The sequence below is a fragment of the Arachis ipaensis genome, chromosome B3 (assembly GCF_059453495.1).
Source record: "Arachis ipaensis isolate K30076 ecotype BB chromosome B3, ASM5945349v1, whole genome shotgun sequence".
Classification (NCBI taxonomy): domain Eukaryota; kingdom Viridiplantae; phylum Streptophyta; class Magnoliopsida; order Fabales; family Fabaceae; genus Arachis; species Arachis ipaensis.
This window is the reverse complement of record NC_142438.1, coordinates 33,803,471-33,822,501: the sequence shown is the minus strand read 5'-3', so window position 1 is coordinate 33,822,501 and position 19,031 is coordinate 33,803,471. Positions and strand designations below refer to the sequence as shown.

At 35.4% G+C, this 19,031-nt stretch overlaps 1 protein-coding gene across 2 annotated transcripts; it reads right to left on the bottom strand.

The window, feature by feature from the left end:
* Nucleotides 1–8,083: 8,083 nt before the first annotated feature.
* LOC107630212 (two-component response regulator ARR12) lies at nt 8,084–13,265 on the bottom strand. Of its 2 annotated transcripts, none has more exons than XM_016333292.3 (6): nt 12,765–13,265; nt 12,207–12,359; nt 11,462–11,866; nt 11,274–11,350; nt 9,516–10,742; nt 8,084–8,526 (listed from the first exon to the last, which is right to left on the bottom strand). In XM_016333292.3, exons 1-6 carry the CDS (start codon nt 12,880–12,882, stop codon nt 8,443–8,445), a joined length of 2,064 nt encoding a protein of 687 aa, XP_016188778.1. In that variant the 5' UTR covers nt 12,883–13,265; the 3' UTR covers nt 8,084–8,442. The 2 variants fall into 2 exon arrangements, with proteins under 2 accessions (XP_016188778.1, XP_016188779.1); XM_016333293.3 differs by having other exon boundaries at nt 8,084–8,514.
* Nucleotides 13,266–19,031: the final 5,766 nt, after the last annotated feature.

Genomic DNA, 19,031 nt, shown 5'->3' with positions numbered 1-19,031 from the left:
GAAATTGGGAAGGAGAGAATCTGAAATTGGGAATTGGATTCTATATCTAATTAATGATTGGGCTTTGTAGAGCTCGACGCCCTGATCGCGTGGCCGCAAACGGTGCAGCAATCAGAGTTCTGAATCAAAAGTTATCTTGATTTGAAGTAAGAATAAGGGTTAGGTTTTGTGTTCATTGTTCCCTTTCCCATTTCAGCATGAATTGCGTATGAGGGGGAGAAGAGGATGCTGAGCTCTTTTTGTTTAATGAGGCTTGGTTGGGCCTTGAGCCTAATACGGGTCCGGTTCGTTCGATTTGACCTGTTCGGCCTAATCTTTGGCCAAATTCTTTGAAACTAGTGTCAAAATTTCTATTTTAATTAATTCTACCTCATTAAATTATAAAATTTTATTTTCTATTTCTTGCATTAATAATTGATTTATTTGATAATTATTCATTAATTTCTCATATTTTACATCCTACCCCCCTAACAGAAATTTTTGCCCCTCGAAAATTTTGGTTACTAAAGAAAGTAGATGGAAGCACTCTCCGAATACCTCACCCTCGAAACTATCAATCTCCGTCAGGTCCATTACCGCCTTCATCACTGTTCCCAGTTTGGATGTGTCATCCTCTCAGTAGTAGCTCACGTAATGGTAGCCATCTTCTCTAGAGCGGCCATAAGAATCAACCGGATAACCTCGCTCGCGTCCACGAGACACCGTTTGGGTCTTGTCCACATCGACCAATTGATATTAAGGTGATCAGTCTTAATATCTAAAGTCTAGTGCTTCGAATCTCCAAAGGTAATGTTCATGAACATTTATGCTATATATGTTAAGCAGACATCCTAAATAGCATGTACACACAGCCAGAGAATACTCAGAAGCATAGTTAGTCTATTCTCCAGGCTCTACAGGAACGAACTACTCTGATATCATAATGTAACACCCTACCACACAAAACTTTACACCTAGGATGTAAAACAGAAGTGGTGAGGTGCTACGACCTCTAAAAGTAAAATTATATATATGTAATAGTTGAAAATAATTTCTATCTAGGAGCCTTTTGAAGGAAGATATTAAACAAAAGCGTTAAATCGAAAAGCACAATACTCACGTAAAGGTTAACATAAACGAAGCAAGATATGACTACACTAATCATTGGTATATACAAAAGAGTTCTAAGGTACAGATAGCAAAGCTTTTGACCCGGCTTGCGAAGTTAAAACCGGCCAGAGCATATATACATATATATACATACCCATATCAACCCAAAAGATAAAATATAACAGCCTGTTTCTCCACATCAACCTCTAAGAGGGACACACCAGTATATATACATATAGGAGAAATCTAGGGTAGAAGTACAAGATACAATATAAAACATAAGTCCCAAAAATATGCTTTGCTTGCCCGAGTCCCAAATGCTCACAAGGGTGCCTCCCGACCTGCATCTAAAAAATAACAATACATTATGGAATGAGAATCAGAGGTTTTCAGCATAGTAACAATGCCCACATCTCTAACATATAATGTCCCAGGAAAGCCGAAGGCGATCCTAGAACTCCCAACAACAGATTCAGACTTAAAACTAAAATTTAAAACCGTAAACAGGGTAGACTATCTAAGGTTCTTAATTTTATCTCAATTTCTAACTTAACCCCTAAGTTCATCACCTTTCCTCCAATCCTTCGAAGCCGATACACACACAAACAATGCACACAAAGAAAATACAAGTAGTTCACAGTTACAGCAAACAGAACACATAACAGTTAAGCATGAAATAACAAGAAGGCAATCCCAAGAAAGAAAACCAAAGCAATTAGAAAAATACATATGATGCATGACTTTCCTATTGGCCGTGAGCTCACGTGTCGGTTACCTTCCCAAAACCTAACACACCCGGTAGCTAACTCAGATATTCTCTCTCTGACATGCCTCCACACTCTTGGGATATAATACCCGTCACACTCTCGGGATATAGTGTCCGTCACACTCATGGGATATAGTGCTCATCGCATTTCCTGGGACAAAGTATTCCCATACTCTTGGGATATAGTGCCCGCCACGCTCTCGGGATATAGTGCCCGTCACACTCATGGGATATAGTACCCGACACACTTCCCAAGGTAAGGTGCTCCCACACTCTTGGGATATATTTCCCGTCACACTCATGGAATATAGTATCCGACACACCTTACAACAGAGAGAAAACTCAACATACTCATGATCAACAATCTCAATCAGACTTCAATATCATATTCTTTCATAATCATTCACATTCATACATTCAATATCATTATGCTTCCTCAATTAGCCAACCATAGCCACAGTCACTGTCTACCAGGGATATAGTGTCCAGCACACTCTCCAATCACACCCATTATATCTCATTACCACCTTTATACCCCCTCTCAAATACTCACATGTCATTAACTCACTTTACTTCTTCCTTCACCAACAAGTCATCTCCCTCATAGGCCTAACCATACTTCGCTACCCATAATTCATCATTTAGCCTTTAAACAAGAGTAAAAAGGGTTTTGAAAGCTGGAGGAATGCATTAAAAATAAAAAAAAAAATTGAAGTTTGAAGAAACAGGGGACTCGCGTACGCATCACTACGCCCGCTTATGCATCATTTAAAAAGTCGCCCATTCTGCGTACGCGCCACTCAGCCACGTACGCGGAGGCTTTGGACAGAGACCACCATCCGCGTATAGAGGGGCTCCGCGTATGTGGGCTTAGCAGCAAAAGCAAAAAGCTGCTAAGTCCCAAAATGCCTGTTTTGCACACCAAACTTTGAACGCGCATAACTTTCTCGTTTTAAATTAATTTTCCTCCGTTCTTTGAACGGTGTAAACCTCTCGAATCCAATTTTCTTTCTAAATAAGTTTGATAAAAATCGAGAGTCCAGAGGCCAATTTATACAACATCAAATTTGGCCAAAAATCATAAATTTCATTAAATTACAAACCTCTACTTTCAAAAACCTACCATTTTCAAACCATTTCAAAACTAACCCATCCTCACCACAACAGCATCAAAACTCTCCCTTTTCATCAATCTCCATTCAATGATTCAAGTCCAAACAATATCAAATATACCTCATCATTCATCATTATCAACACAACGTCAACTTCATCACCAACATAGTACCAACAACAACTTCAAATTCACTAATCAATATGCATATCAACCAATATAACACATAAGGGTACACACGCATTATTCATAGGAATCTCAATCACAGCCTCCAACTCAATAATCACATTCATAATACTCAATCCCAACCAACAACAACATCAATGATTCATTTTCTATCTTAGGGTCTCTAGCCTAGGTTTTCACAATATATTATATTTTAGATACAAGAAATCAAAACCATACTTTGGCCAATTTTTCGATAAACCCAGAACACTTCAAGCATTTCCGCACCACAAGCTTATCAACACAGCCCCTCACCGAAGAACCTAGCTTCCAAAATCGATCTCAAGCTCCCATATCCTCAAATTAATTCCACTTCTCAACCAATTTCCAATCTAACAAGATAATTACAACTATAATTAACATAAAATTCTCTAACTCAACATTTTATAAGAAAATTGAGGAATTTTACCTTGTCCACAGCTCAAGTGAGCTAAATCCAACAAAACTCGTAAGCTAACTCGAACCTAATCACCGAAATTAAACAAGATTCAACATGGATACACATTGAATTTCGAAATTGGGAAGGAGAGAATCTGAAATTGGGAAGTGGATTCCATACCTAATTAATGACTGGCCTTTGTAGAGCTCGACGCGCTAGTCGTGTGGCCGCAAACGGTGTGGCGATCGGAGTTCCGGATCAAAAGTTATCTTGATTTGAAGTAAGAACAAGGGTTAGGTTTTGTGTACATTGTTTCCTTCCCATTTTAGCGTGAATTGCTTATGAGTGGGAGAAGAGGATGCTGAGCTCCTTTTGTTTAATGAGATTTGGTTGGCCTTAGGCCCAATACGGTTCCAGTTCGTTCGGTTTGGTCCGTTTGGCTCGATTTTTGGTCAAATTCTTTGAAATTAGTATCAAAATTTTTATTTTAATTAATTATACCTCATTAAACTATAAAATTTTATTTTCTAATTTTTTAGATTAATAATTAATTTATTTGCTAATTATTCATTAATTTCTCCTGTTTTACAGAACCCTTGAAGGGTGGTAACGTCCGGATTTTAGGAGAGGTGCTGTCGAAATTTTTATAAGTATTTAAGTGAATTTAAATAATTGGGATTGATTGGTGAAATGAAATGATCTTTAAGTCTCTTTTTGGGGGGGGGGGTGGGGAAGTCTTGAACTAAAGAAATGAGTTTTTGTTTGATTAATTTTGGTTTAAAGATTATGTTTTTGAGGAGTTTTAGGGAAAAAAAAGAGTAATATAAGTGTGTATTTAAGAATAAACAATTTTCGAGTCTTTGAGAAAAAAATTTGAACTTGAAAAGAAGTTGAAGTTGGTTAATTTGACTGATACATTCTATTTTGAGAAGTTTAAAGGAGTTAAAATATTTGAATTTGATTTGGTGAAAATGAAATTAATTTCAAGACTTTTTGGAAATGTATCAACTTAAAAGTGAAGCTGAAAATCATTTTGGGAAAATTTTATAATTTTGGTTTAAAATAAGATTGGTTCTCACTCTCCTAAATTTTAGAGACCTTGTCATGGGATTTAATTAATAAATCCTGATTTAAATTAATTAAGTGATTGATTTAAGAATAAATGATTTCTTTTAGTCTTTTAAAAGAGGTTTAAACTTGAAATGGTTTTGAAGTTAGCTTGAAAAATTTTGGTTAAGTGAAAATTGAATTTTATAGAAGAAGAACTAGTTTTAAGTGCTTGTTTGAGTGTCATTATTTTGATAAAAAAAGATCTTTTTTCAATGAAAAATATATTTTTTATTTTTTTTGTGTATTTGGCAAATTTTTAGTAGTAAAAGTAAAAGTACTAGAAAAATAAAAAAATTTCTTTTTTGAGAAGTTACAATTTACATTTTTTTAAGTGAAGTTACTTTGAAGGTTTTGTAAAATGTTACAAAAAGTGGTATTGATTTTAAAGAAAAATGATTTGAGAAAAAGATTATTCTTGGCGTGATTTAAATTAAATGGATATTGATATTGAAAGTAAATGGGTCAAGAATGATTTTGAATTGGGATAAAGATGAGTATAAATACTTTGTTTTGATTATGATTATGAATTGAGTCTGATTGTGATCTGATTCACTACGCTGGCAAGGGCTGAGGTTAATCTCGCTTGCATACTGAACTGATATGTATTTTGGCAAGGTCTGGGTGTTATCCCTCTTGCATATTGATTCGAGTTTTGCTCCGAACAAAGATGGTGGTCAATCCTGCTTGTTCGCGATTCCGAGCAGGTACAGCGGTTAGTCCCGCTTGCTTGAGATCCCGGGTAAGGACGGTGGTTAATTTTGCTTACTCTCGCGATTCTCTCTGGTTGCAAGGTAACAGGGCACTCTCCCTCTAACGGTGACATGGCACTCTCCCTCTAACGGCCAGCCGATATGCTGAAATATTAGTGCGCAACAGAGATACAATGTCTAGGTTAGCTACCGGATGTGTCGGATTCTGGCAGTTTAACTGACACGTGAGCTCATGGCTAATAGGACAGGCATGCATCATGTGCATCTATGTGACATCGTTTGGGTGTGCATATTGTATTTGGTTTGCTTATATGAATATTTATGTTTGATTACTAATTGCTATACTTGCTGCAATTGCTCTTGATTGTGTTTGAACTTCATTACTTGTAATTGTGATTGGTTAGTTGGATTGTGGTGGATTGAGTGCTGATTGATTATACTTGGGCCGAAGACCGTGATTGATTTATGTTTAAGGTTTAGTAAAGTATGAAAAATCAAGCTGGTTCAGCATAGACTTAATAAACCTATACTTGGAACAGGTTGGTTGTTCATACAGTTTACGTAACTTTTAAAATTTTCATAATGGAAATATAATTTTGGATTTTCAAATAATTAACCATTAGTTTTCAAAAAGATTCATAAGACTAGTGATGATCACTGTGGTTGAAAACAATTTTCTTTTATATATCTTCTTATGACAATTTTGAAACTCTTATGGTGAGACCGTGTGGTTAGGTTCTCACCCCTTACAGACTTCTCTTTCTAGGACGGACGAGGTAGCTTATGAAGAGATATTTGCGCTTTTGCTTATGCAATATTGTTGTATTAATTTAGTTATTATTTTTCCTTGCTATGTATATTATGTTTTTGTAAAGAGTGATAGGAGTCGTGATTGTAATGACATGTCATGTTTATAAGTTATTTGTCTAAAGAACTATTATTATTATATATATGAAGTGATGTGATTGGTTTTGTATGTGTGTACGTATGTTTTCAAGAAAAAGTATTTTCGGTTTTCACAAAAAAGTTTATATGGTTTCGAGTTAAAGGCTCCCATTTTGTTATTAAGTATATAGAAGTTATCATAATATCTTCGCTATCAAAGTAGCGCAGCCGGAAGTGTGACATTCTAATAGTAAGGGTGTTACACTATCCACCTTTGTCTTTATTATTTTATTTTACTTATTACTTTATTAAATATCTCCCTCCCCTTCCTTCTATTTAAGGGATTCCTTGGTTCAGACCGAAAAAATAATGTCATTTGATCATTATCAAACTGACAGTAATATTTTTCTGTCCATGAAGTTCCCACCATCTTTTACTTCTAATAGGTAATGAGTTAGATCATAATCATTCTCAACGAGTCTATAAGGAGTGATCCCATTATTTTCATCAGCTCCAAATACATAACAAAGACTTGAGCGACCGATCTAGTAAAACAACTCAAAAAATAAAGAAGTATCGTTAATTCCTTCATGTCCATTCCAAGTTTGAAGTGCCATTTGTACAATCGTCTTCGTTACAAGATTTTTTTTTCATAAAAATAGATATAGAATCTTTAGAGCAATTACTTAAAAGTACATTTTTTAAAATAACCCTTCCTATCTAGTAGAAAAGGATCCCATAATTCTGAACCAATCTTAACTAAGATCACAAATATAGAGGGGTGTTCATGGATCGGATCGGATCCGCGTATTTGCGGTGTTTATCCGAATCCGATCCGAAAATTGTGGATATTGATCCAATCGACAAGATTATCGGATCTGATTTGATCCGCACAATAATAGGATTGGATTGTGGATTTCAAGTAGGTATCTGCATATTCAATTCGCATGCCCGCAGATCCGCAAAAAATAAATAAATAAATAAGTAAATATACTTTTTATGATTTATTTCAACTAATAATTATCGTATATATTGTATTATTTTAATTTTTTATTTAAGAAAAATATGTTTAATAATATTTTAAGAGTAAACATGTTTAAAAGAGTGAAAAAAGAGATTTTATTGATATTTTTTAATAAAAATAAATATTTTAAAATATTTTTATATCTTACGGATATATACGAGATCTAATCTAATCCGATGTGCAATGTGTGGATCAGATTCGAGCTTAAAAAACACGGATATTGAATCCGATCCAATAATTAGTGCGGATCGGATCGAGATTTTGGTCATATCCGATTCAATCCGCATTTATCCCAATATAGAGCCTCGTTGGTAAGAGCTACAAAATCTTGTACATTGAAACCCATAGTTATAGTTATGCATCCAAGTCTATTAGTATATAACATTCTCTTTTCCACGTAAAATCCCTTAATATGTGAAATAGTAAAAAAATATTTTCATTGTTGTGGAATAAAAAGTCTTCGTATCTTAATGCATATATTTTATTTATTTAGAGCTAGTAGAGTGGAATCCATTTTGGAAAATATAAGTCGAAACAATAACAAAAATAATTTTAGTGCAATATCCTTCACAATCTCGAAAGAGATAATTCCCTAATAGACCGAAGAATAAGCAATTTGACTCATTCACATCCAGATTATGAATGCCTAAAATTCATATTATACAAAGAGACATTGCTTTGCTAATTTGAATTGAAGGGGATATAAATTAGTTTATTTCCAGCATCATAGCATCATATCCATAGTTAGCGTATTCCTCATAAAGTTTGGAGAGTCAGTCGGTGCTTAATAACATATTTTTGTATAAGGTATGTGCAAACATAATTCCATTAAATTTCCCTGCTCAATAAACATTTTTACTTAGTGGGAGGGGCACAAGTAAACAACTAACAAGGAACACATTCATATTACAATTCCTCAATCTAAGAAAGCAGCAGAAATCTTTCAATGTGGGTAGTAAACTACAAGAGGGAACGAATCAGATGGCCTAACAATTATGTCCATAGAGAAACAAGTTACCTAAGAAAGAGGAGAATATTAATCATATAGAAACTACACAACGAAACTGGCTCCACGGACAGTAAACTAGTAAAGTGTCTCACGATTTTAATGCTCCTCGGGGATTCTTGCTGAATCAGAAGAAATCAGATACATGATCCAACGGGGTAAGCCTCAAATCCCATTTCTCCATCTATAAATGTCGGTTCATTTTGTTCCTGCATCAGAAACTATCTTTCATGTAACCATCATGCCAAATTACCTTTTATTGCACGCCAAAATTAAGGGGAAAAAATGCTGTGTACTCATTCTACCTTGTACATTAAGTTCGTACAAACTACTCTACTGTGGTATATGGGGATTAATCATATAAAAGACAAAAGTAAAAGCAAATAATCCATATCAAACTATGACCAAATTATAAGATAATCATAACCGAAGAATCAGCGTCTATATTTGGTAACATTCCATGTGATGGCTTCAATTCTTATCAGGTACTGTTAACTGACTTCACATTATTTGCAATTTTGCATACAAAACTTATGAGATTTGAATCATTAATTTATTCCAACACAAACATCAGGAACCTTCATAAAGAAAAGTAGTTGCACATTTTGAATTTCTTCGTTTCAGATACAAACTAGGGAAGATGAGAAGTGTTCCAAAATGCTCAAATCTCATACCTTTTGCCAGTAAAATACCATGGTGAATGTGATGTGGCCATTACATTCACATTCTATTTCAAATGAAACAGTCATATGTTAATAAAAAATACAAAGAAATGACAACACCAAAATATAACAGCAAATTGCACTTATATAACTTTATCATGTTATATCAACGCTTAGGAAATCATGGTAAGTTAAAAATATTTAGAACTTGAGTTTCATACAGAAACAATTTTGATAACAAAAAAAGGTTGATGATTTTCACCAAAATAACAGAAAAACAGGTTCAGGAAAGCCAAAGCTACACAAACCACATGTACATGTTGATAGAATGCAACAATCAATACTCCGGTGAATAAACATTTAAAGCAACTAAAAGAAATTTATGTAACAGCTGCAATTCAAAGTAATATATCATGGATTATTTCTTGATAATATTAAAATCCCAAAAGCATTAAGGGGGCCAGGCCGCCGGGGGGGGGGGGGGGGGGAGTAAACAGTTTTTTTTTCTTTTTTCAAGAATGGGAACGATGTGTGCTATCTAATCATACCCTTTTGACCATTGGGACCATTATGTCATCCAAGGTGCCAAAATTATTCTGAATAAATCCATCCCGGGACTTCATTAGCTCCAAGATGTAGGCATCATTTGACTTCAATCTTGTGTCAACATTAGTGCACTGGATGATTGATGGGGGAGCTCCACTCAGTTGGCCAACAAATGAGGCATCAACACTGTTGCTGCAAGTTGCATTTGTTTGGTTTAAATTATGCCCCAAAGAACTTGTTACTCGACTTGAAGAAACATGAGAGTTTACAGAGTTGAAGGGACGGCTCATGTTTTGGCTGTATTCAAGTTTATGTTCTTCCCACCTTTGTGATGGTGTTGTATAACTCGAAGGCTGTACAATATTTTCAATTAAGCCTTCTTGGCGCTGCAGCTCATTTCTTGTATCCTCCAAAGGAACAGAAATCGCGACTCTGGATGAATAATCAACAGGACTGTTACCAATACGAGTACTTGTGTTGGCAACATTTATGCCAGTGGGAGGGAGTGGATCATTATTGAACGGCTCACACAATGGCAAGGGATTGGCAGGAAGTTTAGACAACTGTTCTGCATTCTGCCAGTTTTCGTTACACCGATTATAATCCAACATATTAGAAGGCCCACAAATTCCAGCATCAAAGGAATCCGTGCCTAAAGAAGCCGGTCTAACAGGAGGCTGATTTCTAAATGCTCCTGAATTATGTGTTTGTGGTGAGTTACAGGCGGCTGAAGGTAGAGCATTGCTTGCTGTACCAACTGTAAGCCTACGGTCACGGAAGCCAGAGGCAGCAGTAAATCCACTACAACTAACTTGATTTACTTGTGTTATACCTGTTGTACAGTTGTTTTGCTTAGACTGATTAAGCTCAATTGATGTTGGAATTCCTTGCAATAAACTTGAGGTTTGATTTGCCGGAAATATTGATGCCTGAATGTTACCCAGAGGGCTCAAGGTGCTGTTCAGGTTTTGAGGCTGAACAGGAGGCTGAATTAGAGTGGAAGCACTAATGCCTCTCATGCTCAAGCTAGCTGGGGAATTCAGCCTGCCAAAAATACCACTCGAGGCATATGATTGCAATGCAGGGTTTGGAATCTTTCCTGAACCAGAAGAGGTGCAAAACTCTGCATATGCATCTATTGAACCGATCCTCAGGTATGATTCGGTATTACCCAATGCAGCAACCATGCTAGCTTGCTGGGTTGCCTTTTTCAGGTAAAGCCTATATTTCTGAAAATAAAAAAAAATGACAGGGAGTTTATGTACAATCATCACAACATCACAAATAATATTTTCTCCTGGAAAACTAAGAACTATTTCCAAGAAATTTAACAAACTAGTGGAAGTGCAGTGTTGCTAATCCATAATAGACAAATAATAATCGAAAAACCTCAAATGTTGATCCAGAAAACAACTCATGAGCAGTAGTGGAACTTGAATATGCGTATTTAAAGTTTAAAAAGGCTAATTAGTTTCAAGCCATTCTTTTGCATAGAAAAGATCCTGTTTATTAAGATAGTAAATAATTAAAAGATATATCTACAATCTTATACTTGGCAGATTATTCAATTAGATTAGATGTTAAACATTTATAAACTTATGTTGAAATAGACTCTCCCAGAGTTGTTAATTCATTATGCAAACTTTCATTTTGTTAACTACAACTTTAATTAAATAATCATAAGATCTAAACTATTTTCATTTAACTAGTTGTTGACAACTATATAGCACAACTATTAACTACAAAACAAGAATTTCTACCTGCAGATGGCTTGCCACATTTTCCCTAGTAAGTCCTTCAACATTCATCAGATCAAGTATTTTCTTAGGGACAGCCTCTGTAACAACAGAAAGAAACCTTGGATTAGGAATCAAGAAAACCATATTGTGCAAATTGAATTGTTCTGAATTCAAAGAAAATGGGGAAGTTATATTTGTACGAAACTCACTATCAAGGCCAAGTTGATTAACTGCTGCAACAAATTTTCTATGAAGCTCGACAGACCAAACAACACGAGGCTTCTTTTGTGATGAAGGGTCATCATTATCCTCCCCATTGTCTTCACCATCATCTTCCTCTTCTTCAGTCTGGTCCTTTCGTTTTTTGCCAAGATTTTTATTCTGGTCACTGCCGTCTTCTGATATGATACTTTGATTACCTTCCCCAGCAGCATTGGGACCCCTTTTGTCATTGGAACCCTTATTCTGATCCCTGGGATCAAAGTTCTTCCTTCGGACAACATGTTGCCAAATGTTCTTCAGCTCTTCAATCCGAACAGGTTTCAGCAAATAGTCAACTGCACCATGTGTAACACCCTTCATCACCAGCTTTGTGTCACTGTGTCCAGACAACACTACAAAAAACAAGGGGGAAAAATGTTCAAATCACCCAACTGATTGAATCCATCAATCTCAGGACACTGTTCTAACATTAGAGATCCCACAGCAAACATGACTCTCCAAATACTGGTCACCACCACACCAATAACTCAAACTCGAGACCACTGGCAATAATTATGGGGGAAACGGACAAATTCTTTTGTCAAGCTAATCCTCAGTTTTGGGAGGAACTTAAAGGAAAACAAACTAAACAAGAAAAGTGTCATTGCAACAATCTTGATCCGTTATTAACTAACAACTGCAAATTAAGCAGATGCAAAATTCTAGTCAATACAAAGCGGTGAATGTGCTTACTGATCACAGGTAAGTCCATTTCAAGCCCCACCAACTCAAGGAGCTTAAATCCATCCATGTCAGGCATATTCACATCGCTAATGACGAGGTCAAACTTGTTCCTGTTTTCCCTCAACATTCTCAGCGCCTCAATTGCTTGATTAGTTGTAGTAACTACAACAAGAACAACCACAAAAGTAAGATATGAGGTTCTTAAAAGCCAAATGACTCCTAAACCATCAAACTAGATCAACGAAAAGGTACATTAATACTTCTAAGATAATGTAACAACCCAATAAAATCATAAAAACAATTCAAATATAGATTAAAGTCTTCAACTTAGGGAAAATTGAGAACAAGTACACCTTGCAAGGAAACAAAAAATCTTGAATTGCAAGATGAAGACACAAATTATTTATGCCCACAGACAAAAAAGCTACTAAAATACAAACTTAACCGCGAATTTAACGAGTTAATCACAAAATTATATATAGATATAAAAAGAAGAAGCAGAAGAAATAGTTTTGAGTACAATAATTGAAGTTTTGGCTGAATCAGAAGAGAACAAAAGTAAGGAACCTTGGTATTGGCATTTGCGAAGGAGATTCTCCAAGACTTTGAGGCAAGTTGGGTCATCATCCACAGCGAGAACACGCATACCCACGGGGAACCGGTCAATTTGGTCCTCCACGGTCATCTTTAACCAGCGCTGTAGAAAGAGAAGAAGAACAAAAAACCAGGGGTACTGTAACTGTAACTGTTGGCAGAGATCACGGTCCAAAGGGCCCAAAAAGGTTCAATCTTGAAAGCGAGTAACCACCATAGGAAACAACAAACGAAAAAGGGGCGAGAGAGAGAGAGAGAGAGAGAGAGAGAGAAAGAGCGAACGTGGAACTGAAAGATGGTAACGAAAACCTGTACAAATGTCAAATGGACAGCGATGGATTGAAGACAACCAAAAAAAAAAAAAGAAAAATCATTTTAGTATTTTATAAAAAGTGTTTTCTTTTCCCTCTCTCCTGAGTCCTTCACTTGTTTTTTCTGAGTAATCCTCGTATGAGTTTTAAAATTTTTAAGTTTGAAATTTTAGTTTGAGATTTTAATCAATATTTATAACATTTGATGACTAGAGATTTGGGAGTATATACATCTGATTTTACCTTATTTAGAGAGATATGATCTTTATTTAGTCATGTGTAACTTTTAAATAGACTGTTTACGGTCTTTTGGTTTAATGTCAGAACGAGAACTCATTTTAAATTTTGAGTAATTTTTTATAAGTTGTAAAATTTGTTCTTTTTTTATGCCGTCCAGAACTCTAAGTGCATATTTTCGTTTATTTTAAATCTGCCTCTAGTGGTAATTGTTTGTAATGATAGCGTGTTTTTTGGGTGTGATAGCATTAATAGGGTTTTCGAACATGTCTTTTCGAAACGTTATAGTTATTAAAAGTTAAAACCGAACCGATAATTAATTCGGTCAAAATATTGAGTTATTGAGTTATTGGTTCAATCGTTGAATTACTGATTGAACCGTTGAGTTACTTATTTGACAAAATAGCTTAAATCCAAACCAAAGCATCCAACAAACACAAACAAATTCATCTACCAATAAAGGAAGTCTATCCCAAATTGTAATTTTCGAATGACCCTTCATTAACAATAGAACGATGGACAATAGAGGAAGCAAGTTGGAATGCAAGCTAGCATCTATAGATAATAGGAGAAGCAAACAGGGTTGGTGGATAAACACTCAATGATGCAGGTAAAGAGAGGCAATCAACAATATGGGCTGAGAATTTAACGATGTCGTTGCGATATGGGAGGAACAAGTTGCAAGGATGTAGTCAGAGAATTTGGAGAAGCTTGCAATTTCAAAGAGCATGCGGCGCTTTATGATTTTCAATTTCTCTAATTTGAATTAGTGATATAAAATTCAGATTAGAAACTTTTGGAAATAATTCTTTCTTGTAAATTTTAATTGTTTAGGACTAGTTTGGATAAGTGACATATAATTCAACCTAAGGATTATTCTTGAATCTTATTTGAAACTAAATTAGATTTGTGCTTCACCTCTTTACTTAAATAATTGACTAAGGAATTAGCGATTAATTAGGTTAAAGAGAAATTGAATTGCCAAGAAATTGGAATTTGACTATTTATGATTTGTCGCGATTGATCTCTGCATGCCTCAAATAAATGAGCATAAGGATTGTTTTCCTAAAGAGTGAACATCTTTGAAACCTTAACATTCTCTCGGTTATTGTTTTCACTCACTGTTTTCTATTTTATTTGCCTCTATTCATGTTTAAATCCTTCATTCCTCTGATTTTGATTTGTGTAATTAGAGTAGTCAATTAATCATTATTTCTTAATCCATTAATCCTCGTGGGAACGATAACCCACTCACCGTAGTATTACTTAATACGATTCATTGCACTTGCTGAATTGTGATTTTGAAAAATTCTGCATCAAGTTTTTGGCGCCATTGCCGGGGATTAACTGAGATTGACATCAAACCAGTTAATTGATTACCTATATTAGACCTTTATTTTTTTGTCTTTTTAAATTTTTACCTCACCTGGAATTTCTTTCACTGTGGCATTAGAAATTCCAATTTCTTTGTTGTCTCTGTTTTTATGCAACGTAATAAGGAGAAAGAACCATTCCACTTTGATCTAGAAATTAAGAGAACACTCTTCCGAATAAGGAAAAAATCTAGAGATCAAAGAGAAGAAGTTGAGGCAGTGGAAGAGATTGAAGAGTTTAAGAAGTTAGACACAATGGCTGACAATAGCAACAACATAATCAATGCTAGAAGAACTCTTGGCTCTTTCAAAAAACCTACTCTTGAAAATTGTGGAAGCAGCATTATAGCACCTACTATGGAGGCAAACAACTTTGAGTTGAAGCCTCAACTCATCTCCTTGGTTCAATAACATTGCCAATTTAGTGAGAATCCTTCTGAAGATCCTAATTTGCACATATCTAACTTTCTACAGGTATGTGACACAGTCAAATCTAATGGGGTCTCTGTCGAAGCTTATAGATTGAGGTTGTTCCCATTCTCTATAAGGGGCCGAGTCAAGCAGTGACTCGAAACTCAACCAAAGGAGAGTATAACAACATGCGATAATTTGGTCAATAAGTTCTTGAACAAAATTTTCCCACTATAAAGGTTGGTAAAGTTGAGACATGATATCTAGACCTTCATTTAGAAAGATGAAGAATTTTTCTATGAAGTTTAGAAAAGGTACAAAGAAATGTTGAGAAAGTTTTTCCAAAATATGTTTGTTGATTAGGTGCAACTCCAAATCTTCTATGATGGGCTCACCCATGCTTCTAAAAATCTATTAGATTCCTCAGCTAGAGGATCCATGTATATGAAGACTATTGAAGAAGCCTTGGAATTGATTGAGATTGTGGCTAACAATCAATATTTGTACTCCTCTGAAAGAATAATGAAGAGAGGTGTGATGGAGTTAGATACTCTAAACACTATTTGGCACAAAATAAAATGATGTCTCAACAAATTTTCTTACTCACAAAGTAATTGGGACACATGCAAGTCTCAGTAGTGGCTACATAAGTGAGTTGTAACTTGTGTGGAGGAGCTCCCAAGGATGAAGAATGTGGGTTACTACAGGGAGAACAAGCATCCATGGAACAAGTAAATTACATGGAAAATTCTTCAAAGCCACCACATAATGACCATTTCTCAAAAACTTATAATCCTGGATGGAGAAATCATCCCAATTTTAGCTGGGGTAATCAAGAGCTAAAGAACTTCACTGTACCTCATCAACAACAATCCCAGCCCATGCAACCACAACTTCACCAAAGACTTTCTTCTGTGGAAGCCAAATTTTCTTCTTTAGAAACTAAATTTTCCTCTCTTGAAACTACCATTGAGAAACTATCTCAAGTCACTACCACAATAGCCCAAACCACCTCCACATTCATATAACAAACTCAAAGTTTCATGGACGAGACAAGAGCCAACTTTCAAAATCAAGGTGCATCTATTAAAAACTTGGAAGAGCAAGTGGGACAAATTGTCAAGCAACTCACCAAGAGACCATCCAATACTTTCTCAAGTGACACAATACCCAATCCAAAAGAAGAATGCAAGGCCATTAGCCTGAGGAGTGGAAGGGTGGTTAACAAAAAGGATGAAAACCCCACTGAAACACCAAAGGAGTACGTAGAAGAAGAGAATGAGGGAATTGTTCATACACCAATAATTAAAGTTCCAAAAGAGAAGGAAACAATGACTTCTTACTAACTAATAATTTTTTTCCCTCAGAGGTTCACGAAACAGCACCTTGATGGACAATTCTCCAACTTTTTGGAAGTGTTCAAAAAGCTTCACATCTATATTTCATTCATAGAACTTTAGAATAAATGCCACTGTATGTAAAATTCATGAAGGAGTTGTTATCCAAAAAGAGATTTTTGAAGGGAGATGAAACTGTACTGATGACTAAAGAATGTAGTGTAATTATTCAAAGGAATTTGTCAAGGAAGATGCAATATCTAGGGAGCTTCCAAATTTCATGCACCATTGGAAGCACAACTTTTGAAAAAGCCTTGTGTAATTTAAGGGCAAGTATCAAATTAACGCCCTTGTTTGTGATTAAGAAGTTACACATCCAAGAAGAGCAACCAAAAAGGATAGCACTATAAATAGTGGACAAATCAATGAAGTATGCACATGGAATAGTTGAGAATGTGTTGGTCAAAGTGGGAAAATTTTTTCTCCCATCAGATTTTGTGATTCTTGACATGGAGAAGGAAGAGAATGCCTCCATCATTCTAGGGAGACCATTCCTAGCCACTGGGAGAGCCTTGATAGATGTGGAAAAAGGTGAATTAATATTGAGTATACATGATGAGCACTTACTTTTTCATGTTTTTAAAATCATGTATCATTCAAGTGATAAGGAGAATTGCATGAAGGTTGAATCAATTGATCCAAGACCATAAGAACCCCCTGATGAAGTAACTCTGAAGGTTCTACTTTCATGCTTGAGAGGAAAAGAAGAAAGAGAAAAGCTGCAGCAAACAAGAGTTTGCAATCTAAGCATCCCTTTGAAATCAACAAAACTCCCCCTGGCACCAAGCCTAAGTTAGGTATTGGGTGTGCGTCATCAAGCAAGAAGAAAGTTCTCAAGAAGGTTCCTAGAGGGTGGAGAAACAAGAAGATCCCTACAGAAGACTTCTCACCAGGGGAGAAACTGATGTTAGTTCACCATGCCTTGAAGCCATATACAGTGAACAAAATTCTTTTTCTGAACATATTGAGCTCATAGATGAAGATACAAGGAGAAGATTCACAGTGAGAGGGGAGGAGTTGAAGCACCATGATCATCTTCCACCTTAGCAAGAACCAATCGTCAAGCTAGTGACACTAAAAGAGCGCTTGTTGGGAGGCAACCCAACCATCGGTAACCTTTTATTTTGTCTTTAATTTTATTTTGTTTTTAATTTTGTTTGTTTTATTTCGAATAAGCTTTTGCATCACTTATTTACTTTCACTAGATAATCATGATTATTCATAATTCTATCACCACTATTTTTTTTTGTTGCTTGAGGACAAGTAACTATTCTAAATTTGGTGTTGGAGGCTATGCTTTACATAGCCTAGAAGATTATGTAGAGGGAGGTAACTCTATCCTTGAGCTTTTATTTCTCATATCTTGCATCTGTTTTTGTTCTTAGATAATAATCATGATTTATTCCTCTTCATTTCACTTTACGTTTGAAATTACTTGTACCCAATATCTATAAGCATGCATCAAAGAACTTTTGAATGGAAAAGTTGAAGAAAATTTTTAAATTTTGGGGCAAGTAAGATTAAGAGAAGTGGAGGTTCTAATAATGTGAATATGTCATGAGGTTACATTTTTGTGAAAACTTACATAGAGAGCTTTAAGACATGGAATGAAGTATAGAGAAGTATTATGAAGGTTCTCAAAAATCGATAAAACCAAAAAGCAGCAAGAAAAGAAAATCAAAAAGCAAGGCCCAAGGCTCTGCGCACCAATGGCTAGGAAGGTTAAAAATAAACAAAACTCAAAGAGTTGTTTTCCTAGTTAAGTGCTTGTGGTGTGACTGTGTCAAGGAGAGAGGCTTGAGCAAGTAAATTTGAGGGGTGTTTCAACACCCGATACCTTGAACTAACTGGTTTGAGAGTATCGATTGAAAACTCATCTTAAAAAGCCGCCTTGAGATAGAACATTTATAGTCAAAGCCAAGTGCAATAAAACCCCCCAAAAGAAGCAAGCTAAGAAAAGAAAATAATTATCAAAATAAAAGAAAAAATGGGGGAAAGCTATTTTCAAGGTGAAAACTTATAAAGAGATCTCTATAATATCATTCGAATGACATTTCTAAGTTCTAAGACTTTCAATTGTAAACCTAGAAAGCACTGAAATCCATACATGATCACACAATTCGGAGTCTATCCCTTGTCACTTAATCACTTCACTCACTAAAATATCACAAGCAATTCTTTAACTCACTTCATTTAGAAGATTCCTTTGTGCATAATTCTTTTCTTGCTTGGAAAAAAGTAAGATCTTAAGTTTGGTGTTGTGATGCATGAGCATCTTTAGTTATTTTCTTGAATAAAGCTAGTGATTTTCTTGTTATAATTAAAAAAAATTTCTGCTTTAATCAATGTTTCTTTAAGTTGCTTTGATCTTTGGTATGTGTAGGAAATTATAGAAAAAGAGAAGAAAAGCATAAGCAAAGGGAATCATGATGGAAGAGCACTTCCTAGGAGGAAGAACACTAGGCGTGCAACACACCCTCATACCTAAACCAAAGAAGCTTGGCATGCAAC